This window comes from Euprymna scolopes, chromosome 1 (assembly GCF_053919585.1).
Source record: "Euprymna scolopes isolate OS-2025 chromosome 1, ASM5391958v1, whole genome shotgun sequence".
Classification (NCBI taxonomy): Eukaryota; Metazoa; Mollusca; class Cephalopoda; order Sepiida; family Sepiolidae; genus Euprymna; species Euprymna scolopes.
The window spans coordinates 147790716-147810733 of record NC_136482.1 but is presented as its reverse complement, the minus strand read 5'-3'; the positions used below and the strand labels follow the sequence as shown (position 1 = coordinate 147810733).

Here is a 20018-nt window from a genome sequence, read left to right as displayed (position 1 = left end):
CGTAATACAGCCATATTAATCCTTTACGACCTGAATTATGATGTAGATGATTAAAAAATTATTTATGGTTAATTTTAATTACTTTAAAGGGTAATTATACTATGTTTGTCTTCAAACTAGAAAAATTCTGAAATTCAGTAGGTAAACTACCATTGAGAATTTTTGCGTTTCATAAACTTACCTTGGACTGTTACGTGTCTGACTGTGCTAGTGGAGAAGCAAGAAAGAAAGATATTATTATTGAAAAAGAAAACATGACAGCTTCAGTAACTGTCGTCAATCAGATATGATTCAAGTCAACACTGAAAGTTGTTTATACAACAGGATCCACAGTGTCAAAGGTCAAACCTGACTGCTGTCATCAGAATTTTACAATGACAATATTTCACTAGCTTTGTTTTTAGCATGTATGCATATTTCTTTCTCTCTTTCCCTTTCTTTCGTTCTTATTTCTTGTTGCTCTCTGTCTCTCTTTAAGAAGAGAGGGATTGTATTACACAGTTGAAAGTTGGATTGTGTGTGCAATGAATATTAGCAGTTGAAGCCTGCATGCATCGGATCTCAATGGATCTTGTTTAAAATGTTTCTTAAATGTAAAATAATTCAATATTTTTATTAAAAAAAAAATAAAATTTAAGTACAATTTTTTTCACTTTCAATTTAGGCGTCTTTTTGTCTCTTGCATCATTCATGCTTAAAAATGTGTGTTTATGACAACAAACGAAATCCTCCACTCTCTGAGACAAATGGCAGCATACTGAATGTAAATAATTGACAGTTTCACTCAACATATCTGGCATCTACCCAGATACTGAACTAATACGTACAAGGCGTGTTTGAATCAATTTATGCTGTTATGTTCATTTATTTATGACTAAATGAATTAGTTTAACCAGGTCATAAAGAGTTTAAAGTTTTCTGCCTTACTAAATGTCAAAGTTTTAATTAGTCTTTGATTTTTTAGATTTCCAGGTGATACCATATTGTCCTCACCTTGAATGAAAACAATAACACCTTGAAATGACCCGTGTTTCAGCATAGCATCTGCATATGCCAACACTTTCGCTCGTTCAGATTACTTTAGTCTTCCTAACCCGCCTTGAATTTAGACGTCTCTGTTTTTTTGTTTTCTTGTAACATTTTTTCAATTCTATTGTTATTGTTCATGATACACATTTCATGGCTGATATCTGACCTTGTGTGGCATCAGGAAGCTCCCTTTTGGTGACGATGGGGGCTTCTGCATTAATAAACCTTCTAGCAAACTTGGGTCTGACCGTGCTCCGTGGGGAGGCGAGAAAGAAAGGTATTATTATTGAAGTCAGTACTAGCTGTGTCTAGCCGAGTAGTGACTAAAAAAGGGATTAATTCACAAAAAAAATAAGAAATAAAATTAACTATAGACAATCTTTCAAATTTTTAACAGGTAAAATTACTTTTTATTTTGTAACAAGACTGACCATGTGTTTAAATACATATATACTTGGTGAAATTCACATGAACTACTTGGACTTATTTGTATGTTTTAGTATTGATGTAGTTTTTATGCTTGACTATAATTATGAGTAGGAATACGATAAGAGAATATTCTTATCATTGTTTTGACTCTCTAGTTTTATTTGACACAGACACAGTTAATCAATCGAGAACCACATTACTCAGTATAAAAACGTATAAGATATTAACTGACATATACTCAAGAGTCAAAATAATGAAAAGAATATTCTCTTGTCATAGTCTCAGTTATGACTAACAATTTGTATGTTGTACAATCATCTTTTCTTTTTGTATTGACCAATCAGATGATTATAATTGAATATTACTATTAGTGTAACTATGTCTGCACCTTCAACTTTGACTCATCATTGGTGCTTTCACCATTGTTTTGTTTGATATTTCAATTTCCGTTTGCTTGTATCGTTTTTGTTTTAATGTCTTCATAACAACAGCAACGATTCCAGTCACATCCAATATCCATATTTATTCATGTTTATTCACGGGTTGTTCTATTATTTTTACAACCATTTCGTATTCGAGTAATTCACAGCCAAAACTTTTTCCATAAATCATTGTGACTTATTTCCATGAATGGAATTTTAGTACCAAGTCATCTTCTGCTTTCTGATAACGACGATGGCACAATTTTACACTAACTGCATTAAAATACTTTTTAGAACACGGGCTTCATAAGAGACACAGTTTTTGCCTGGATTCAAGGGTTCCTCTTCAAGGGGCTGCTCTGTAATTGCTTTCACATCTTGCCCATAAGCTGAAAAATAAAATGTAAAGATAAATGCATTTCTTTTTTAAGAAATACTAGCTGGACGCCCGGCATTGCCCAGTCGTACAATACACTTAAACATGATATTTTAATTTATGCAGATTGCACATGTATTATTATAGAATCAATCCTCTATTGAATATTATATATTATGAGGAATAATTTGTCCAGTGGATTAATTTGTAATAAAAAAAATAATAATGAACGGAAAACAAGTTTATTTATCCCATTAGCATAGAAATCTGGAGTTCTGGAAGCGATGAAGTCATTGAAGGCCGATTCGGCATCATCTCGGCTTTTGAAGCATTTTTTGTGCAGGAAGTTGTTGAGATGCTTGAAAAAAGTGATAATCGATGAGCGTGAGTTCCGGTGAATATGGCGGATGAGGCAGAGTCTCATAGCCTAATTCGTTCAGTTTCTACAGGGTCAGTTGAGCAACATGTGGGCGAGCGTTGTCATGGAGGAGAATTGGTCCCTATTGACCAATCTTGGGCACATACGTTGGAGTTTCTGGTGCATTTCGTCAATTTCTCAGCAGCACTTCTCCACCATAATCGTTTTGCCCGGAGATTCAAGAAGCTCTGATGAATGATACTCGCTGCAGGCCACCAAACAATTACCATAACCTTTTTTTGCTGCAATTTCGGCTTTGGAAAGTGTTGTGCAGCTTCTCTGGCATCCAACTACTGTGCTGAACATCGCCGATTGTCATAGAGGATCCACTTCTCATCACATGTCACAATCCGCTTGAAAAATGGGTCGTTTTTGTTGCGCAGAAGGAGCGTAGAAGGCACCTCAAAACAATGATTTTTTTTAATTATCGTTAAATTCATGCGGCACCCATTTATCCAACTTTTTTGACTTCCCTATTTGCTTTAAATGACAAATGACTGTTGAATGGTCGACCTCGAGTTGAACAGAAACTTCTCATGTGGTTTTGCGAGGATTGGTTTCAATTAAGGTGTTCATTATCAACCACAGTCGGCTGGCCGCAAGTCTTCATCTTTGTGGCACCGTTGTGCCACATGTTCGTCAGTGGTTCCTGGACTAAACGCGTCATTGATATCACAAGCTGTCTTAGCAGCTTTTCAGCCTAGTTTGAACTTGAACAAGAAAATCGTGCAGATTTGAATTTTGTCCATGTTGTCGAAAAGGCTGCAAAAAAAAAAAAAAAATGATAAAGAGATTAAGAACGGTAACGAATAACACGATTCGATAGAGCGAAAAACACACTTCCAAATGATATATATAACATGGTTATATATATATATCAATGAATTAATTCAGAAATCATATTTAAAATAACATGTGAGAAAATGATATTGTTTTTGCATCAACCTAATATTATTAACTAGCAGGGAGACCTTGTTGGGGATCCACCATGTGTCATGAGGAAGCTTCACATGCCTCCCCACAGTAACTTAACCACAATACATTGTAGTCTACATAGCACTGTAGATAACCTACCGTTGATTTTATAAAATTATCTGTAAATAATGGCTTCACTTAAAGTTTAAAATGCAAAAGTCAAGTATCATGGTTCAATTGTGCTCTAAACAGAAATATTCATTTCGAACGCGCTCCTGTCTTATCAAAGAACCAACTGTTGATTTTATGAAATTATTTTTACATAATCAGTTGGATTAAAGTTAAATGTACAAAAATCAAGTACCATGGTTCAATTGTGCTGTAAAAAGAAATATTCATTCTGTCTTATAAAAAAAATATTCATTCTGTCTCATAAAAAAAATATACACTTGATTTTTATAGGCTGGGCTTTTCTGCTTGTGCTGTGACAAAACTTCTCAAATGCAATTGTGATGTTAGGTTGTATAAAAGTGTTAACTTTGGTCAAAATTGAACTTCCTTCTTTATTCAGATTTTTTTGATTTTCGATACTTATCAGACGAATTCCGATATAAAATCAACACTCCCAGACACATCTAGTACCTTCATGTGAAATATTAAAAAATAGGCCATGGTGAGATACTGCTCTAGTAGATATCTCACTGCTGATGCAATTCTTAACCTGTATAAGAGTCAAGTACATTTAAGGATGGAGTACTATTGCCACATCTGGACAGGAGCTGCTAGAAGTAGCTTATTCTGCCTTAACAGAGTTCAAAATAGACTTTGTAGCTTAGTGAAAGATGCCCTTTTCTCTTCCTTGCAACCTCTTTCCCACAGAAGAGATCTTGCAAGCCTGTCTCTGCTTTATTATTATTTTCATGGCAAGTGCTTGACTGAGCTTCAATCTATGCCCCCCCCCCATCCTGACTTTCATGAAAAACACTTGTCTAGCTGAAACCACTATCAATAATTTCCCCCACTCTTTATCTGTGCCTAAACCTAAACGTAGATTGCATGAACAAAGTTTGTTTCTTAGAACCGCACGCTTGTTGAACTCTGTTCCATTTTCCTATTTTCCAACTGACTACAATATGGTTGTTTTCAAGTCCAACATAAACAAATTCTTGATGAGCCATCCCCTTAAGTAATCCAATTTACCAAAATTTCATTACTAATAATTACTATGATATTTTTCCATTGACTACTGTACACTCATTAATTCTTATCTTCAAGTGGCCTCCGAGCCTTGATAAATGGTGATTTCTTTGTAAAAAGAAAAAAAAAAGCCAAGCCGTTTTAGAGTCCACAGGGAACAAACCAACACACAAAGTTCATTTTATATAATAGCAGATGGATTGAAAAATAAATAGTTATTGAGCTGATTTTGTGATTGGAACAGTCATATAAAGTAGTTCTCAGTCAAAAACAATAAAACAAACTTCAAAAAAATATATACAGACACACATATATAAGAATATAGATGTAACAGAGCCACTAATGCATTAGACACATGCAAATGATCGAATCAGTGCACAAAATCGTCGCAGTGGAAGAAGAGAAAGAAAAAAAAAAAAGGGGAGAGGAAAAATACAGCACCTGGCGAGGACAAAAAAAAAAAAAAAAACACATGCCGGGTCAGATGAACGTAACCCTGTGGTAACAGCGAGAGACTTTTAAGCCATGTTGAGATAGCAGACGAGATAAACTAAGAGACTCTAAAAACGAGACGTAATGCTTTATTTTGCAAGAACCATGAATAAATGCATTTCATTTCAACTGAAAAAGTTGAGTTGAATTTCTTTCTTTTTTTTTTTAATCCCTTTATGAGAAACAAAAGAAGATAAATAAAAATATTTAAGACAATCTGCATAGGATGAGGATCATTCCAACTAAATTTCACTTTCTAGCCTAAGAGTAGTTAGCAGACAGACACTAATATGTCTCTCATATTAGTAGATATTTGTGAATTTTTCCTCAATCATAAATAATTTTTAAGAGTCATGTGTTCATTAATATCTATTCAATTCCAGGACATTCTTTACAGTGTGGAACAATAAAATTGTTACCCTGGAAAAGACGACTTGTGTACAAATCCCAAGAGCGATAGGAGCCTTCTATCATGTCTGAAAGAGACAAAATGTTCCACAAGCGAGATCGAAGATGCACTGCTGTACAACTAATGCTCTCTACTGATCCAATTTATGACAACAGGAAGATTGCCAGCTGCTTCAAAATACAAATCCGGATGGTTCAATGTTTGAGGGCACAACTCAATGAAGTTTCTGGCCATGTGAGGGTCAGATCATGCCACCTCACATTGCCACCAGCTTGAAAGTCAACACCAAAGTGTACCTGGATGTGCTGAAGAGAGTGCTGATGCAATCAGGTGGCCGCTGGCAGACCCTGGGTGTGGCAGCAGGACTTGGCACCAGCCCACAAATCCAAAGATACCCAGGCTTGACTTAAGAAGGAGGTGCTACAACTTTTTATCCTTCTCTCACTACCCCCCACCATTCTTCCTCAATCTGAACCCACTGGACTACTTTGTTTGGTCATACATCAAGAAAATCACCAACATGACCTCCCACAATATCAAAGCCAGCCTGAACACTGCCATTTGCCGAGTATTCTCCAAACTCCCACTGGCACTTGTTGAAAGGGCTTGCTCCCAGTTCCAGATCCGTATCAAGGCGGTGATTGATGCTGAAGGCGGCTACATTGAATAGATGTCAGCTCTACTACATGATCGAGTTATATGAATTGATTTTTCAATAAAAGTTTTAAAATAAAGTTGTAGTGTTGTTTTCTTTAAGGCGACATATTGTTCCACGCTGTACAAGCTCATTGATTGTACAAGAAAATATAGAAAATATATCAATGCATTTAATAATTGTATGTTACATGGCATTTGAAAACTTGTGTTTTTCTTTTTAATATTTGAATATTTATTGCAAATTATCCACTGTGTGTAACAGAGCATGGATGTGCATATGGCAGCAGCAGCAGCTGTACGACAGCCAATGTATGCAAATGACAGAGCCGTGTGCGAGGAAGAAGGAAAGAAAAAGATTATAAATAAAGAAAAACGTGGCCTGAGAAAAACAGAAATAGATGTGTTACACATGTGGCCCTAAACATGGTTGGATAAATACAGAGTACCACATGTTCGACACGGCATAGTCTTGTTAAGCACATTGGAATATGAGAAGACTTCTGAACAAGACATTATTCCGAAAGTACCTGTAAATAAATGTTGTTTCAAATGAAAACAAAAAAGCGAGTTGAATTCTTTTCTTTGTTTCATTGTGACTATTTGCATACAACCTGTTGGTTCCTCATGTTGATATGTAATGACTATGTTACATGTGTACAATTAAATGAACACAAGTTGTTATTTGATAGGAAGCTGGAGATAAATTACAGATTCACACCTTTCCCAACCACACTCAATTAGGTCAGTCATACACTCTACATTAATCAAAGAAATTGCTTTCGATGAAAATCCAAAGAAATTTAGAGAAAAAAGTCTACTCACTCTCGCAATGATCAAGGAACATAATGCATTCTTGTATAACTGAATCCGGGATCATGATCATGTGTTTGGCCATATTCTCAATCAAAGAAAGGAAGCATCTTTTGGCATAAAACCAAGTATCTGTGACAAGTTTCTTTTGGTAAGGCTCAAGACTCTTCATCACCCGTGAGATTCCAAATTCATAATTACCTTTGGCACAGTACAATGTCCTGTTCAAAAGAATTGTTGAAATATTATAGAAAATTGCGTTTACGTTTTGATTGAAATCTGAAAAAAAAGTAAGAAACAGAAATTGCTGGCAAAGGTCACAAATGCTGTAAAAATGATTGAAATCTGAAAATATTTAATGCAAACAACGATGGATCTCTTATTCAGACACATCTATTCAATTGGTATTTTTTAGGAATAAAAATGTTTTTTAAAACTGGAGAGTGTCAGGCAAATATTTTTATTGTGCTCTTGCATCTCAGTTCAAAATAGCATTTTTGTTTGTGCAATTTAAAAGTTGCCAAATGAATGTGCAAAATAGACTTTGTGGCTTAGTGGGGGATGCCCTTTTCTCTTCCCTGCAACCTCTCTCCCACAGAAGGCAAATATTTTTATTGTGCTCTTGCATTTCAGTTTAAACCTGCAAACCAGGCTTGCAACGTCTCTCCCACATAAGAGAGGTTGCAAGCTTGTCTTTGTTTTATCGTTATTTCTATGGCAAGTGCTCGTCCGAGATCCAATCTCTGCCCCCCACTCGCCAATCTTTCATGAAAAACACTCGTCTAGCTGAAACCAGTGTCAGTAATTTTCCCCACTCTTTATCTGTGCCTAAATCAAAACATAGATTCTATAAACAAAGCTTCTTCCTTAGAAGTGCATGCCTGTGGAACTCTCTTCCGTTTGCCTGTTTCCCATCTGACTACAACTTGGATGTCTTCAAGTCCAGCATAAACAAATTCCTGATGAATCACCCCCTTAAGTAAGACACTTTATCAAATCTCCAATACTAAGGATTACTACGATACTATCCCATTGATTACTGTACACGCAATAACTCTTATCCCCAAGTGGCTTCTGAGCCTTGATAAGTGGTGACCCCCATGTAAAAAAAAAAAAAAACAGAGTAAAAAAATTAGGGTTTACCAATTGAACTGAGCCATCGAAAAATATTTTTATATTTATGTTTCAGACAACACAGAACTGTAAACTAGATGGTTCAAAAAATTTTGTTTTGGTATCAAGAGCCTTGAAAATCAGATAAGATCAAATAAATTATAATTCTGTGGAATTCCAAGCTATGCTCTTGAGGAGAAATTGACTCTGAAACTTCTTAGTTTTCCTTTCTTCTCAAATCTGTCTTAGAGTACTGTTTGTCATATTTGGGCTGGTGAATCTCTGTCCCATTTGAGTGTTCTTCATCAAACTAAAAGTCACAGAGTGGCGCTACGGGCCTCAAATGATTGAATTTTTATGGATCATTCTTGTATGGGTCTTTAGCCAATTAAAATAGCTTTAAGAGATCAAAAAGGGGTTAAAATTGGAAAAATTCTTATACATTTTGTACATTCATCTTAGTTTATTTTTAATCAGTTCATATATATATATATATATATATATTTTTTACATAGGCATCACCACTTATCAAGGCCCAGTGGCCAGTCGAGGATAAGGGTTAAAGAGTGTACAGTAGTCACTTGGACAATATAGTAATTGTCAGTAATGGAAATTCAGTAAATTTGTTAACTTAAGGGGAACGGCTTATCAAGAACTTGTTTACATTGGACTTGAAGACAACCATATTGTATGCGTGTCACATTGGTATGGTGGTAATGGCACCTGCTTTGAATGCTAGTTTTGCTTTCGGTTTCTATTGTAGCTTATGGTGCCTAAATACTTTTGTTTTTACTTTTCAAATCATGACTCTATAATAATATATACAAAATTTGGACAAATCAAAATATCATATTTAAGCATATTTTATGACTGAGCATAGCCCCCACCACCACCACCACTAATATGATCTAAAATTCAGCCTCTAAAGAAAGCATTTACTTACCCAATGGCCATATTTACAATGCATAAGTGATATACTTTTTTGTCGGGTTCGTTATAAGAAAATGCTTCTTCTTCTTGTTCAATCTTTCGCATCACGGCTTCAGCCTTAGATTAAAAACAAAATCAACGCATTAAACAGTGAATGAATTGTTGGTTATTTTTTAAACACCAAGGCATTAGTTATAAAACATTGATACTACTCATAGGGAAATAAGGAACAGATATTGTTACCAGAAGTTATTGCTGTCAGGACCATCATGACTGATGAGGAAAAAAAAAAAGGGAGAAGGAAAAGGCAACAGCAAAAACGAAGAGAGGCAAGAGAACAAGAAAACACTTTTATCCATCCTGAGCTTTATATTCAGACAAGAATAAAAACAAATATTGCAATCAAATATAATTTCCGTTTGATATGAATCCAAATCTTAGTCTGGATATGTTATTGCTGCCAAAAAATGATTAGATTTTGAGTTGAGACTGAAAACGAACTCTATCAGATTACCACAAGTCTTGCAGTCAGTGACATTTTTATTTTACTATTGAAGATAATATTTTTTATATCAGACACAAGGATTATGTAGTGCCGACCTTTGATTCAGAACTGAAACCCCACTTTAATGTGGTCCTGGATATGACCTAAAACTATATCCGATGGTGAGGCCCCACCTTGCGGGCCTTGGGGAGTGTGGAGCCACCCTTTAATTGCCATTGCTCCCAGGTCCACTCTGACCCGGAGTGGTAGTATCTGTTAGGGTCCCAACTATGGGTTAAATAGAATCTGACTAAAATATACTCCATTAAAAATCGTTCCTCAAAATAACTAGATTCGGCATTAAATAACCTGAAAAAGGTTGATATGCCGTAAAACAAAAACAACCCACTTTAATGCATGATACTTATTGGATTTATATTTTTACTAAACTGACTCTTTAATAAAAGGAGTACTATGTTTCCTGGATTGTTGAACTTTTATACAGGGTGGAACAATAAAATTGTTGCCTTAGAAAAGACAACATGATTCCATTTCTGTTTGATGAAAACCAGTTTTCTTTTCGTGTTGCAGACTCTTTACTAGTTGGCCAATTGTGTAGAAATCCCAAGCGAGATATGAGCCTTCTATCATGTCTGAAAGTGACACAATGTTCAACAAGTGAGATTGGAGATGCACCGCTGTAAAACCATTTCAGGCTCTCTACTGATCCAAGTTATAGCAGGACCATTGCCAGCACCCTCAAAATACAAATCTGAACTGTTCAACGCTTGAGGGCATAACTCAACAAAATTTCTAGCCACGGTTATGGTCTTTGGCATGGTTTCAAGTGAGGACCACATCATTCCACCTCACATCTTCAAATTCGGCTTGAAAGTCAACACCAAAGTGTACCTGAATGTGCTGAAGTGTGTGGTGATCCCCTGGCGTAATCAGGTGGCTACTGGCAGATCCTGGGTGTGGCAGCAGAACTTGGCACTGGCCACCATCCAAAGAGACATAGGCTTGGCTTCAGAAGGAATCACTGACCCCCCTCCTCCCCCGACCTGAACCCACTGGACTACTTGATCATACATTGAGAACATCACCAACATGACCTCCCACAACATCAAAGCTAGCCTGATTGCTGCCATTCACTGAGTATTTGCCAAGCTCCTGCCGGTGCTTGTGGAAAAGACATGCTCCCAGTTCCAGACGTTTATTAAGGCGGTGATTGAGGCTGAAGGCAGCTACATTGAATAGATTTCAACTATACTACATAATCAAGTTACCGGAATTGATTTTTTCAGTAAAAGTTTTAAAATAAAGCTGTAGTGTTGTTTTCATTAGGTCAGCAAATTTATTGTTCCACCTTATATCTTCTTTATATATCCCAATTTGTGCCACCTATTATTGTTATGCAAGTTAAACCGAACTTTCTTTTTCAGATTGTCTTAATATGCTTTGCTATGAAATTTGCTTGTCGCTAGTTAACAGCAGTTAAATTCCCTGTTCCCATATATTTCATCTTTCCCGTTTTTACTTGTTCTCTGTACAATTCTTCATTTATTCTTCACATCAATAAATATTCGTTTTCAAATCATAACTTGGTTGGTTCGAGTTGTCTTTTGCTTGTTCGTTTTATCCCTTATCTCTTTTCCCAGTGTCCTGTTATTGATATCGGGTCCAGAGATCTACGAGCCGATTCTATATTTGTATAAATGTTTTTATTATCAGCATCATATGTACCCTTCCATAGTCATTGTTGTTGTATGGTATATACCCTAGGCAGGTTGAACAGGCTTCCTCCAAATGAGGAAGTGTCAAGGGAATATTAAATTCAATTCTCAGTTGCCTGTAATGTTTGATGCATTTTTGGTCAGGAAGCCAGTATCTTCAGACAGCCTGATGCTCCAACAAATATTACCACTCTGGGCCAAAGTAGACCTGGGTGCAAACGTAATTAAGGGGCAATCCACATCCCTCAAACAGGGCCTCACCACTCACCCTCACCAATAGTCATACCCAGGACAAACAAAGGCTGAGCATGAGACAATAAACACCAGCTAAACTTTTTGCAGATTTTCTGCCATTACTACCCAGCACTGGGGAATCCCCTTTTCGTAGTGTTCTGTTATTGATATTGGGTCCAGGAACCTATGAGCAAATTTCAGATTTTTATATATTTTGTTATATTATCATTGTCATATGTACCGTGTCATAGTCCCAACAAAAGCCAAGCATGAGACAATAAACACCAGTTGAACTGTTTGAAGATTTTCTGCTGTTACTACCAAGCAGAGTTAGGAAAGAGTATAACTGCTTTTGTGTTTATTAGATGTCTGCTCCTACAGCGAGTTTAGGTGTGTATGTATGTGCATATTAGTTGGTGTGTTCATATGTGTATATACGCTTGTGCGTGTCTATAGTTTTGTATACATTCATGTTTATTTTTGCATATTTGTATGCACCTGCATTTGTGTATATATACTAGTGTGTATGTCTCGCTGATATGAAATAAATTACTTGTTTTAAAAATGCAATGGGTCAAAGGATGAGAGTTTATTAAGAAGCTGTGTCATCAAATCACGTAATTAATTTCTAAATAACCAATTTTGTCGATGGGAAAAGAAAAAATTTGAAATTCAGAAAACTCAAAAATAAGAAAAACATTTTGATGGTTATACAAATAATCTCATCATAATGAATCAGATGACTTGAAAGAATTGCTCTCTCATTTCAATATTTGTATCCATTTCACTCAATAACCTGAGTTGGTTTCCAACTAAAACTGAAACATGTGTGCAAATATGTAACTAAAAATGTTTGTATAGATAAAAAGTTTTATACAAAATTTTATATATATATATATATATATGCATGTGTGTGTTCACTTACCTTTTCATTCTGATTAGTCATGATATATGACACACACAAATTAGCCAGCACAATAGCACGGATATCTTGCAACTATATAAGAAAAAAATAAATAAAACTAACAAATTATTAAATCAAAAATTAATAATTTCCTATTTTCCATTTTTCCAAACAAAAATAAAATCCATTTTAAGAATATCTGAATTTTATTAATTCTCAATCTTATTAGATGAAAGCAATCATCCTTCCTGAGACATGGTTTGACTTGCTCAACTTGAGCAAACAAATAAAAATTGCTCAACTTGAGCAAACAAATAAAAATTATAAAAAAATAATTTCACTGCATTCCAAGGAACACCAAGTTGATACAGCTAGTTTACAACTTGCGGACTTGTGTGATTCTAATCTGAGGAAAAGAAAGCGAACCACTTACACGATTATAGTTCTTTTTGACAATGTCTTCATAAAACCCTGTGGCATCCTTGTATTTTTCCTGCATGAACAGGACATGAGCTACGTTTAGTTTCCATATGTCGTGATCATTACAAAACTCTAAAGATGTCTGGAAAATCTTCTCAATCTGGCTGTAGTTTTCCTTGTCCCAATAGATACGGGCTTGTTGCATTAGGACAGGAATGTATCTGTTTTATGTGTAAATAAGAAAAATTATCAAATCATGACATGAAAGAAATTCAGGGGCAAGAAAATATGCATGGATCATAAAATGGTATATAAGGTTTGATATATTGATATAGCAATATCCTCCCAAAAATCACATTTTAATAAAATTACTAATGGAATTTCCATCAATCGCATTTCACAATGTGAATTGAGATTGATGGAAATTCTGTGTATATATATATATATATATATATATATATATATATATATATATATATATATATATATTTTAAAGAGAACTTTTCTCATTTCTTGATCTCACCAAAAGACTTCATTATACTCTGGAATTACCTATTTCAGTTTGTTTTTCAATTTTATTCATTTTTATAAACAGCCTACAAATTTTTTTTTTTTGCATGTTATGACCACTGTCCTATAATGTTGTTTCATACTATGCTAAAACCAGCAAATTTTTAGCTTTGCTATATTTATAAATTTACTAACATATTTCTTTTTTTTCTGAAGAGAAGAATTTTGCATTCTGTGAAACTCTGCAGAATAAAGATTTATTAATAATTTTTGTTTGAGGTATTCTGTCAAAAAATAAATTTTACATGTAAATTTTCGCTTAGAGTTTTCATTTATCCTTCTTATATATATATATATATATATATATATATATATATATATATATATATATATATATAAGAATAATAATCTCATCATAATGAATCAGATGACTTATGTAAGTAAATGAAGTAGTTATATATATATATATATATATATATATATATAACTACTTCATTTACTTACATAAATTTAATATACGGAAGTATAGATTTATGCGTAAACTTTAAGTATTTACTTCAAAAGTGCTCAATACGTAGGTAGAGCTAGTTAGTAGTTTATAAAATATATATGCCGATTAAGCTACACTGAATATTCTGCGTTTCATCCACTGTAGGATTCGTCAGGCTTATGCGCAAAATCTGTGGTTGCTTCTTGTTTTTATATATGTTGAGGATTTCTAGTTAGCCAATCAGCTTTCTAGTATCCACCGCACCCCTTCCTATCAGCCAATGGGCATGCATTTTATCGAACAAAGGATCTGTTTTTGAACTAGGTTAGTGGTTTTAGGTAGATCTTTTCCTTCCTTTTTCTTTTTTTTTATTTTTTTATATATATATATAAATATACCTATGTGTACACACATACATGCATACATATATATATATACATATATGTGTGATCGTTTATGTATATTCATGTTTATTTACTTTATTTATTTGTTTGTTTTCTATTGTTATTGTTAGTTTTAAAGTTATTTTGTATCGCTATCCTAGAGTAAGTTTTATTTTGTGAACACAGTTGTTTGCTATTTCTCGTCTACAGTTTAATAGATTTTGAGGTTCTTTAAAGTACAGGATAGCAAATTTTTCATGGAGGCATAATTTACATGGGTCGTCTAAATGTCTGCACGTGATAGCTTGTCTAATTATTTTCCATTCGACTACCGGCGAATGTCCGCTTTCTTTGAGTTCCCAGTATTTATTCGCTAGTGTTATTTTTATACGGTGTTTTTTATTTTTGAATGTACTTTTGTGGTCATAGTATCGGGTTTTAAAATCTAAGGAAGTCATGCCTATGTAATATTTCTTATTATTCGGGTTTTCTTTCGCAAATATTGTTGCTTTATAAACTACACTTTTTGTTAGACATTTATTTTGGACTGGGCAAAGTGTGCAGTGTCTACAATTGCATTTATCTTGTTCGTTATTAGTATTTTTATTTATGGTATGGTTGTTCTTGTCAGGGGCTGGTTTGTTATTATTATTATTATTATTATTATTATTTCTGCTAGTGTTGGTTTTATTTCTGTCATGGTGTCTACTTTTTTTATTGTTTATTTTGTTGTTGTGTACCCGCCTGATAAACCCAACTAAACCAGAAATAGGTAGAATTAGCAAAACTATACTCTCTAGAGTAAACAAACAAATCAAACAGGACCTAGAAATAAACCAGTGGGCAAATACTACCTGGTTTAAAAATATAGAAAACAAAGATAAATGTACGTTCATACAGTTTGACATCATAGACTTTTATCCCTCAATATCCGAAGAACTTTTTAACATTGCCCTAGAATTTGCCGAGGCATACACTGATATATCCTCAGAAGAAATCAACATCATTAAAAAATGTAGAAAATCAGTTCTAATAAACAACAATAACCAATGGATAAAAACTAAAATGAAAAATTCGTTTGATTTGGCGATGGGTGCCAGAGACTCTGCAGAGGCATCAGATCTTGTGGGATTATTCATTCTATATACCCTCACAAGCATATTCGATACTACGGATATCGGCCTATATAGAGATGACGGACTAGCTATAATAAAAAACTCCAACAAAGTCAAGGGAGAAAACTTTAAGAAAATCATACACAAAGAAATGAAAAAATTAGGCCTAAAAGCGGACGTATCAGCTAACATAAAAATAACAAACTTCCTGGACGTCACGTTAAACTTAGATAAAAACACATATGAACCATACTTAAAAGATAACGCTACTCCAATTTACGTAAACCCTAAGTTCAACCACCCACCATCAATTATAAAACACATTCCTAACTCGATCGTAAGTAGACCCAGTAATAACTCAAGCGATAAAAATGCATTTAACAGGTCAACCAATATCTACGAAACAGCCCTAAAAAATAGTGGATACAAAAATATCGATATCAAATATAAGCAACAAAACACCAACAACTATAATAAAATTAAAAATAGAAGAAAAAGAACTATAATTTGGTATACGGCCCCATACAATCAAATGTTAAAAACAAAACTTGGCAAGAAATTTCTAGATCTTATTGAAAAACACTTTCCTGCAACCAACTCCTTACACAAAATCTTCAATAAAAATACCTTGAAGTTATCTTACAGTTGTTGCGAAAATTTAGAGATGAAATTTAAAGCACATAATAACAAAATACTAAATGAAAACAATGTAAACAACAACAAAATAAACAATAAAAAAAGTAGACACCATGACAGAAATAAAACCAACACTAGCAGAAATAATAATAATAATAATAATAATAACAATAATAATAAGAAGAAGAAACCAACCCCGGACAAGAACAACCATACCATAAATAAAAATACTAATAACGAACAAGATAAATGCAATTGCCAGGGCCGCTGCAAGAAAGGTGGGCTCTCTCTACCGTGCTAGAAAACTACTAACACCCGAAAGTATCCTGTACCTCTATAAGGCCACCATTCACCCATGTATGGAGTATTGCTGCCACATCTGGCCTGGTGCATCTGCTACTAGTCTCTCGCTCCTTGACAAGGTTCAAAAGAGAGTCGCAAACCTGATAGGCCCTGAACTGGCATCTAAGCTTCAGCCTCTGTCCCATCGACGAAATGTTGCATCCCTCTGCCTTTTCTACAAGTATTTTAGTGGTGAATGCTCTGACGAACTGCAATCACTTGTGTCCCCACGACGTGAGCACCCTCGACAAACCCGACAGGCTGCTAAATCCCACCCCTACACTGTAGAGATCCCTAGATGTAAAATATCTTTTTACTCCAATAGTTTCTTCCCCAGAACCGCTAGACTCTGGAATTCCATTCCAGGTCCCTGCTTCCCCAACAGTACTGACGTGCAGAAGTTCAAGTGTAACGTGAACCGACACCTTGCTGTCCAAATCCCTACATAGTACCCCAGTAGTTGTTGCCCCTGATAGTAGCCCCCTACACCAAAGTGGCAATTTGCCTTGTTTGGGGTGAAAATGTAATAAAAAAAAAAAAAAAAAAAAAAAAATTGTAGACACCGCACACTTTGCCCAGTCCAAAATAAATGTCTAACAAAAAGTGTAGTTTATCAAGCAACAATATTTGCGAAAGAAAACCCGAATAATAAGAAATATTACATAGGCATGACTTCCTTAGATTTTAAAACCCGATACTATGACCACAAAAGTACATTCAAAAATAAAAAACACCGTATAAAAATAACACTAGCGAATAAATACTGGGAACTCAAAGAAAGCGGACATTCGCCGGTAGTCGAATGGAAAATAATTAGACAAGCTATCACGTGCAGACATTTAGACGACCCATGTAAATTATGCCTCCATGAAAAATTTGCTATCCTGTACTTTAAAGAACCTCAAAATCTATTAAACTGTAGACGAGAAATAGCAAACAACTGTGTTCACAAAATAAAACTTACTCTAGGATAGCGATACAAAATAACTTTAAAACTAACAATAACAATAGAAAACAAACAAATAAATAAAGTAAATAAACATGAATATACATAAACGATCACACATATATGTATATATATATATATGTGTGCATGTATGTGTGTACACATAGGTATATTTATATATATATATACAAAAATAATAAAAAAAAGGAAGGAAAAGATCTACCTAAAACCACTAACCTAGTTCAAAAACAGATCCTTTGTTCGATAAAATGCATGCCCATTGGCTGATAGGAAGGGGTGCGGTGGATACTAGAAAGCTGATTGGCTAACTAGAAATCCTCAACATATATAAAAACAAGAAGCAACCACAGATTTCATGCATAAGCCTGACGAATCCTACAGTGGATGAAACGCAGAATATTCAGCGTAGCTTAATCACCATATATATTTTATGAATTACTATATATATATATATATATATATATATATATATATATATATATATATATATATATATATATACAATCAAATTGAAACACTGGCTTTTGTTGGAAGACTGAAGTTAAGCAAAATTGACCCTGGTTAATACTCATCACTTCAGTTAGTGGTTACAACCAGAAATTCAGTACACAAAGTTAAGATGCCTGAAGTGGACTCAATTTACCTAAATATGGAACAATTTACCTAAATATGATCAGTAAACATGAAATGAAATACGAAACCATATGGAAATAATTTATTTAAAAATTTTTTTATTGTTTTAACATTTCTTGTGTTATCATGAAATAATAAAAAATAATAAACTTTCATTTTTTACATTTCTATGAATAATTTTTATGTTTTATCACTTGTGTTATCACTAGGGCTAGGACAACAGCATATTCTTTTCATTGTTTTGACTCTCGAGTGTGTATCCATTGATATCTTATATATCTATTAATATCTTATATGCTTTTATATAGAGTGATGTGGTTCTCGGTTGATTAACTGTGTCTGTGTCGGATATATACTCAAGAGTCAAAACAACAAAAAGAATATGCTGTTGTCATAGCTCTAGTTATTACACAAAAAAAAAAACAAATGAGAATTTTTATTATTTACATTTCTATAAATTTTTGAAATAATACATTTATGTTTTTCACAAGTTTCATCACAGAATTTTGTCATAAATAATGTATGAAAGTTTTTTACTAACACTTCTTGTATTATCAAAAAGGTTTCGGTTTCGCAATTCAATAGAAGCTACTTTGTTTCATCACACATTATTCATGACAAAATTACGTAATAAAATTTGTGAAAATTTATAAATCATTTCCCTGTGAATATATTTTAAATATTAAAAAAAAAATATTTATACAAATGTAAAAAAATAAAAAAAATTTTTTGTTTCATAATAAAACAAGAAATGGTTCCACATGGTTTCGTTTTTCTTTTCAAGTTTACTGACTTCCATTCCTTATTTAGGTAAACCGAGTCCACTTCACGCGTCTTAACTTTGTATACTGAATTTTTGGAGATAACCCAGAGAAATATTTTCTTTATAACCAAATGTGAGAAAAACGAGACATTGTCATACGGTAAACAAAATAAGGAATAAAAAAAGCATATCTTCACAAAAGAGATAATTTATATATGTTTAAACTGGAAGGTTTGCAGCAATAAGAAAAGACAAAATGGTCGTGAATACTTTTAGATTTTATTGAATTAGTTTGGAATTATTTTGGTGATGAGTAAATTGTATAATTTTTTTAATTTAATTACTATCCTCATCTTCTAGTTGTTGTTTTCACAACGTTTCAGCCAATTATTCCTCTGGCCTTCGCCAGGTTAACCACGACGGGATAGGAATGTCAAATCCTCCAACTACATCCACAGCAATTTTTGCCACCATGGGCCCATGGTGCAGTGGATAGAGATGCAGAATATCTACGATTCCAGGTAAGCGTGGAGCTAGTGGTAGCAGTTTCAATCCCACCCAAAGCCGGTCAGAGGATTAGTTGACCAAATCGTGGTGAAATTACAACAGCTATTGAAGGCAGCAATTGCTGTGGATGTAGTTGGAGGATTTGACATTTCTATCTCGTCGCGGTAAAACCTGACGAAGGCCAAAGGAATAATTGACTGAAACATTGTGAAAAAAACAACTACAAAATCGTGAAAAAAAACAACTACAAAATGAGGATAATAGTCCAAATAATCAAATAAAATAAATTATACTTTTAGATTTCTTGTAAAAACAAAGGGGTTCATTAGCTGAGACATTAAAATAAGTCTGGATTGATTAATTAAGAACTGTGAATTTAAGGGGTCAGGAAAATCATTCAAAACTTCTCTGCTCAATTAAATAAATTATAATTCATTGAACGTTGTTTATAAAAGTCAGTGTTCTTTTGATATCATATTATTATTAGAGTTTAGTGAAAAAGATTGGAATATTTCAATGGATAAAGTTTACAGATGATGATGAGACCATGAGTTGTGTGTGTCTGTGTGTGTGTTAATGTTTGTGTGCGTGTGAGTGGACAGAGATGTTGCAGAGATGGGCACCCAATGATACCAATCCATTGACTGAATTTTTGAACATAACTTAGTTAGCTGTAGAAACAAACAACTGCTTAACT

The 20018-nt window shown here is 34.0% G+C and overlaps 1 protein-coding gene across 1 annotated transcript in view; it reads right to left on the bottom strand.

Annotated features, from left to right (window-relative positions):
• Positions 1 to 1409: 1409 nt before the first annotated feature.
• Positions 1410 to 20018, bottom strand: part of LOC145276573 (intraflagellar transport protein 70A-like) — a 60271-nt gene continuing 41662 nt past the window's right edge. Inside the window, exons 12-16 of the mRNA XM_080127770.1 lie at positions 12989 to 13196; positions 12577 to 12648; positions 9211 to 9314; positions 7167 to 7375; positions 1410 to 2269 (exon numbers count right to left, since the gene is read on the bottom strand). Coding sequence (XP_079983896.1) covers positions 2145 to 2269; positions 7167 to 7375; positions 9211 to 9314; positions 12577 to 12648; positions 12989 to 13196 — 718 coding nt within the window. The 3' untranslated portion in view covers positions 1410 to 2144. The remainder of the gene's footprint in view (positions 2270 to 7166; positions 7376 to 9210; positions 9315 to 12576; positions 12649 to 12988; positions 13197 to 20018) is intronic.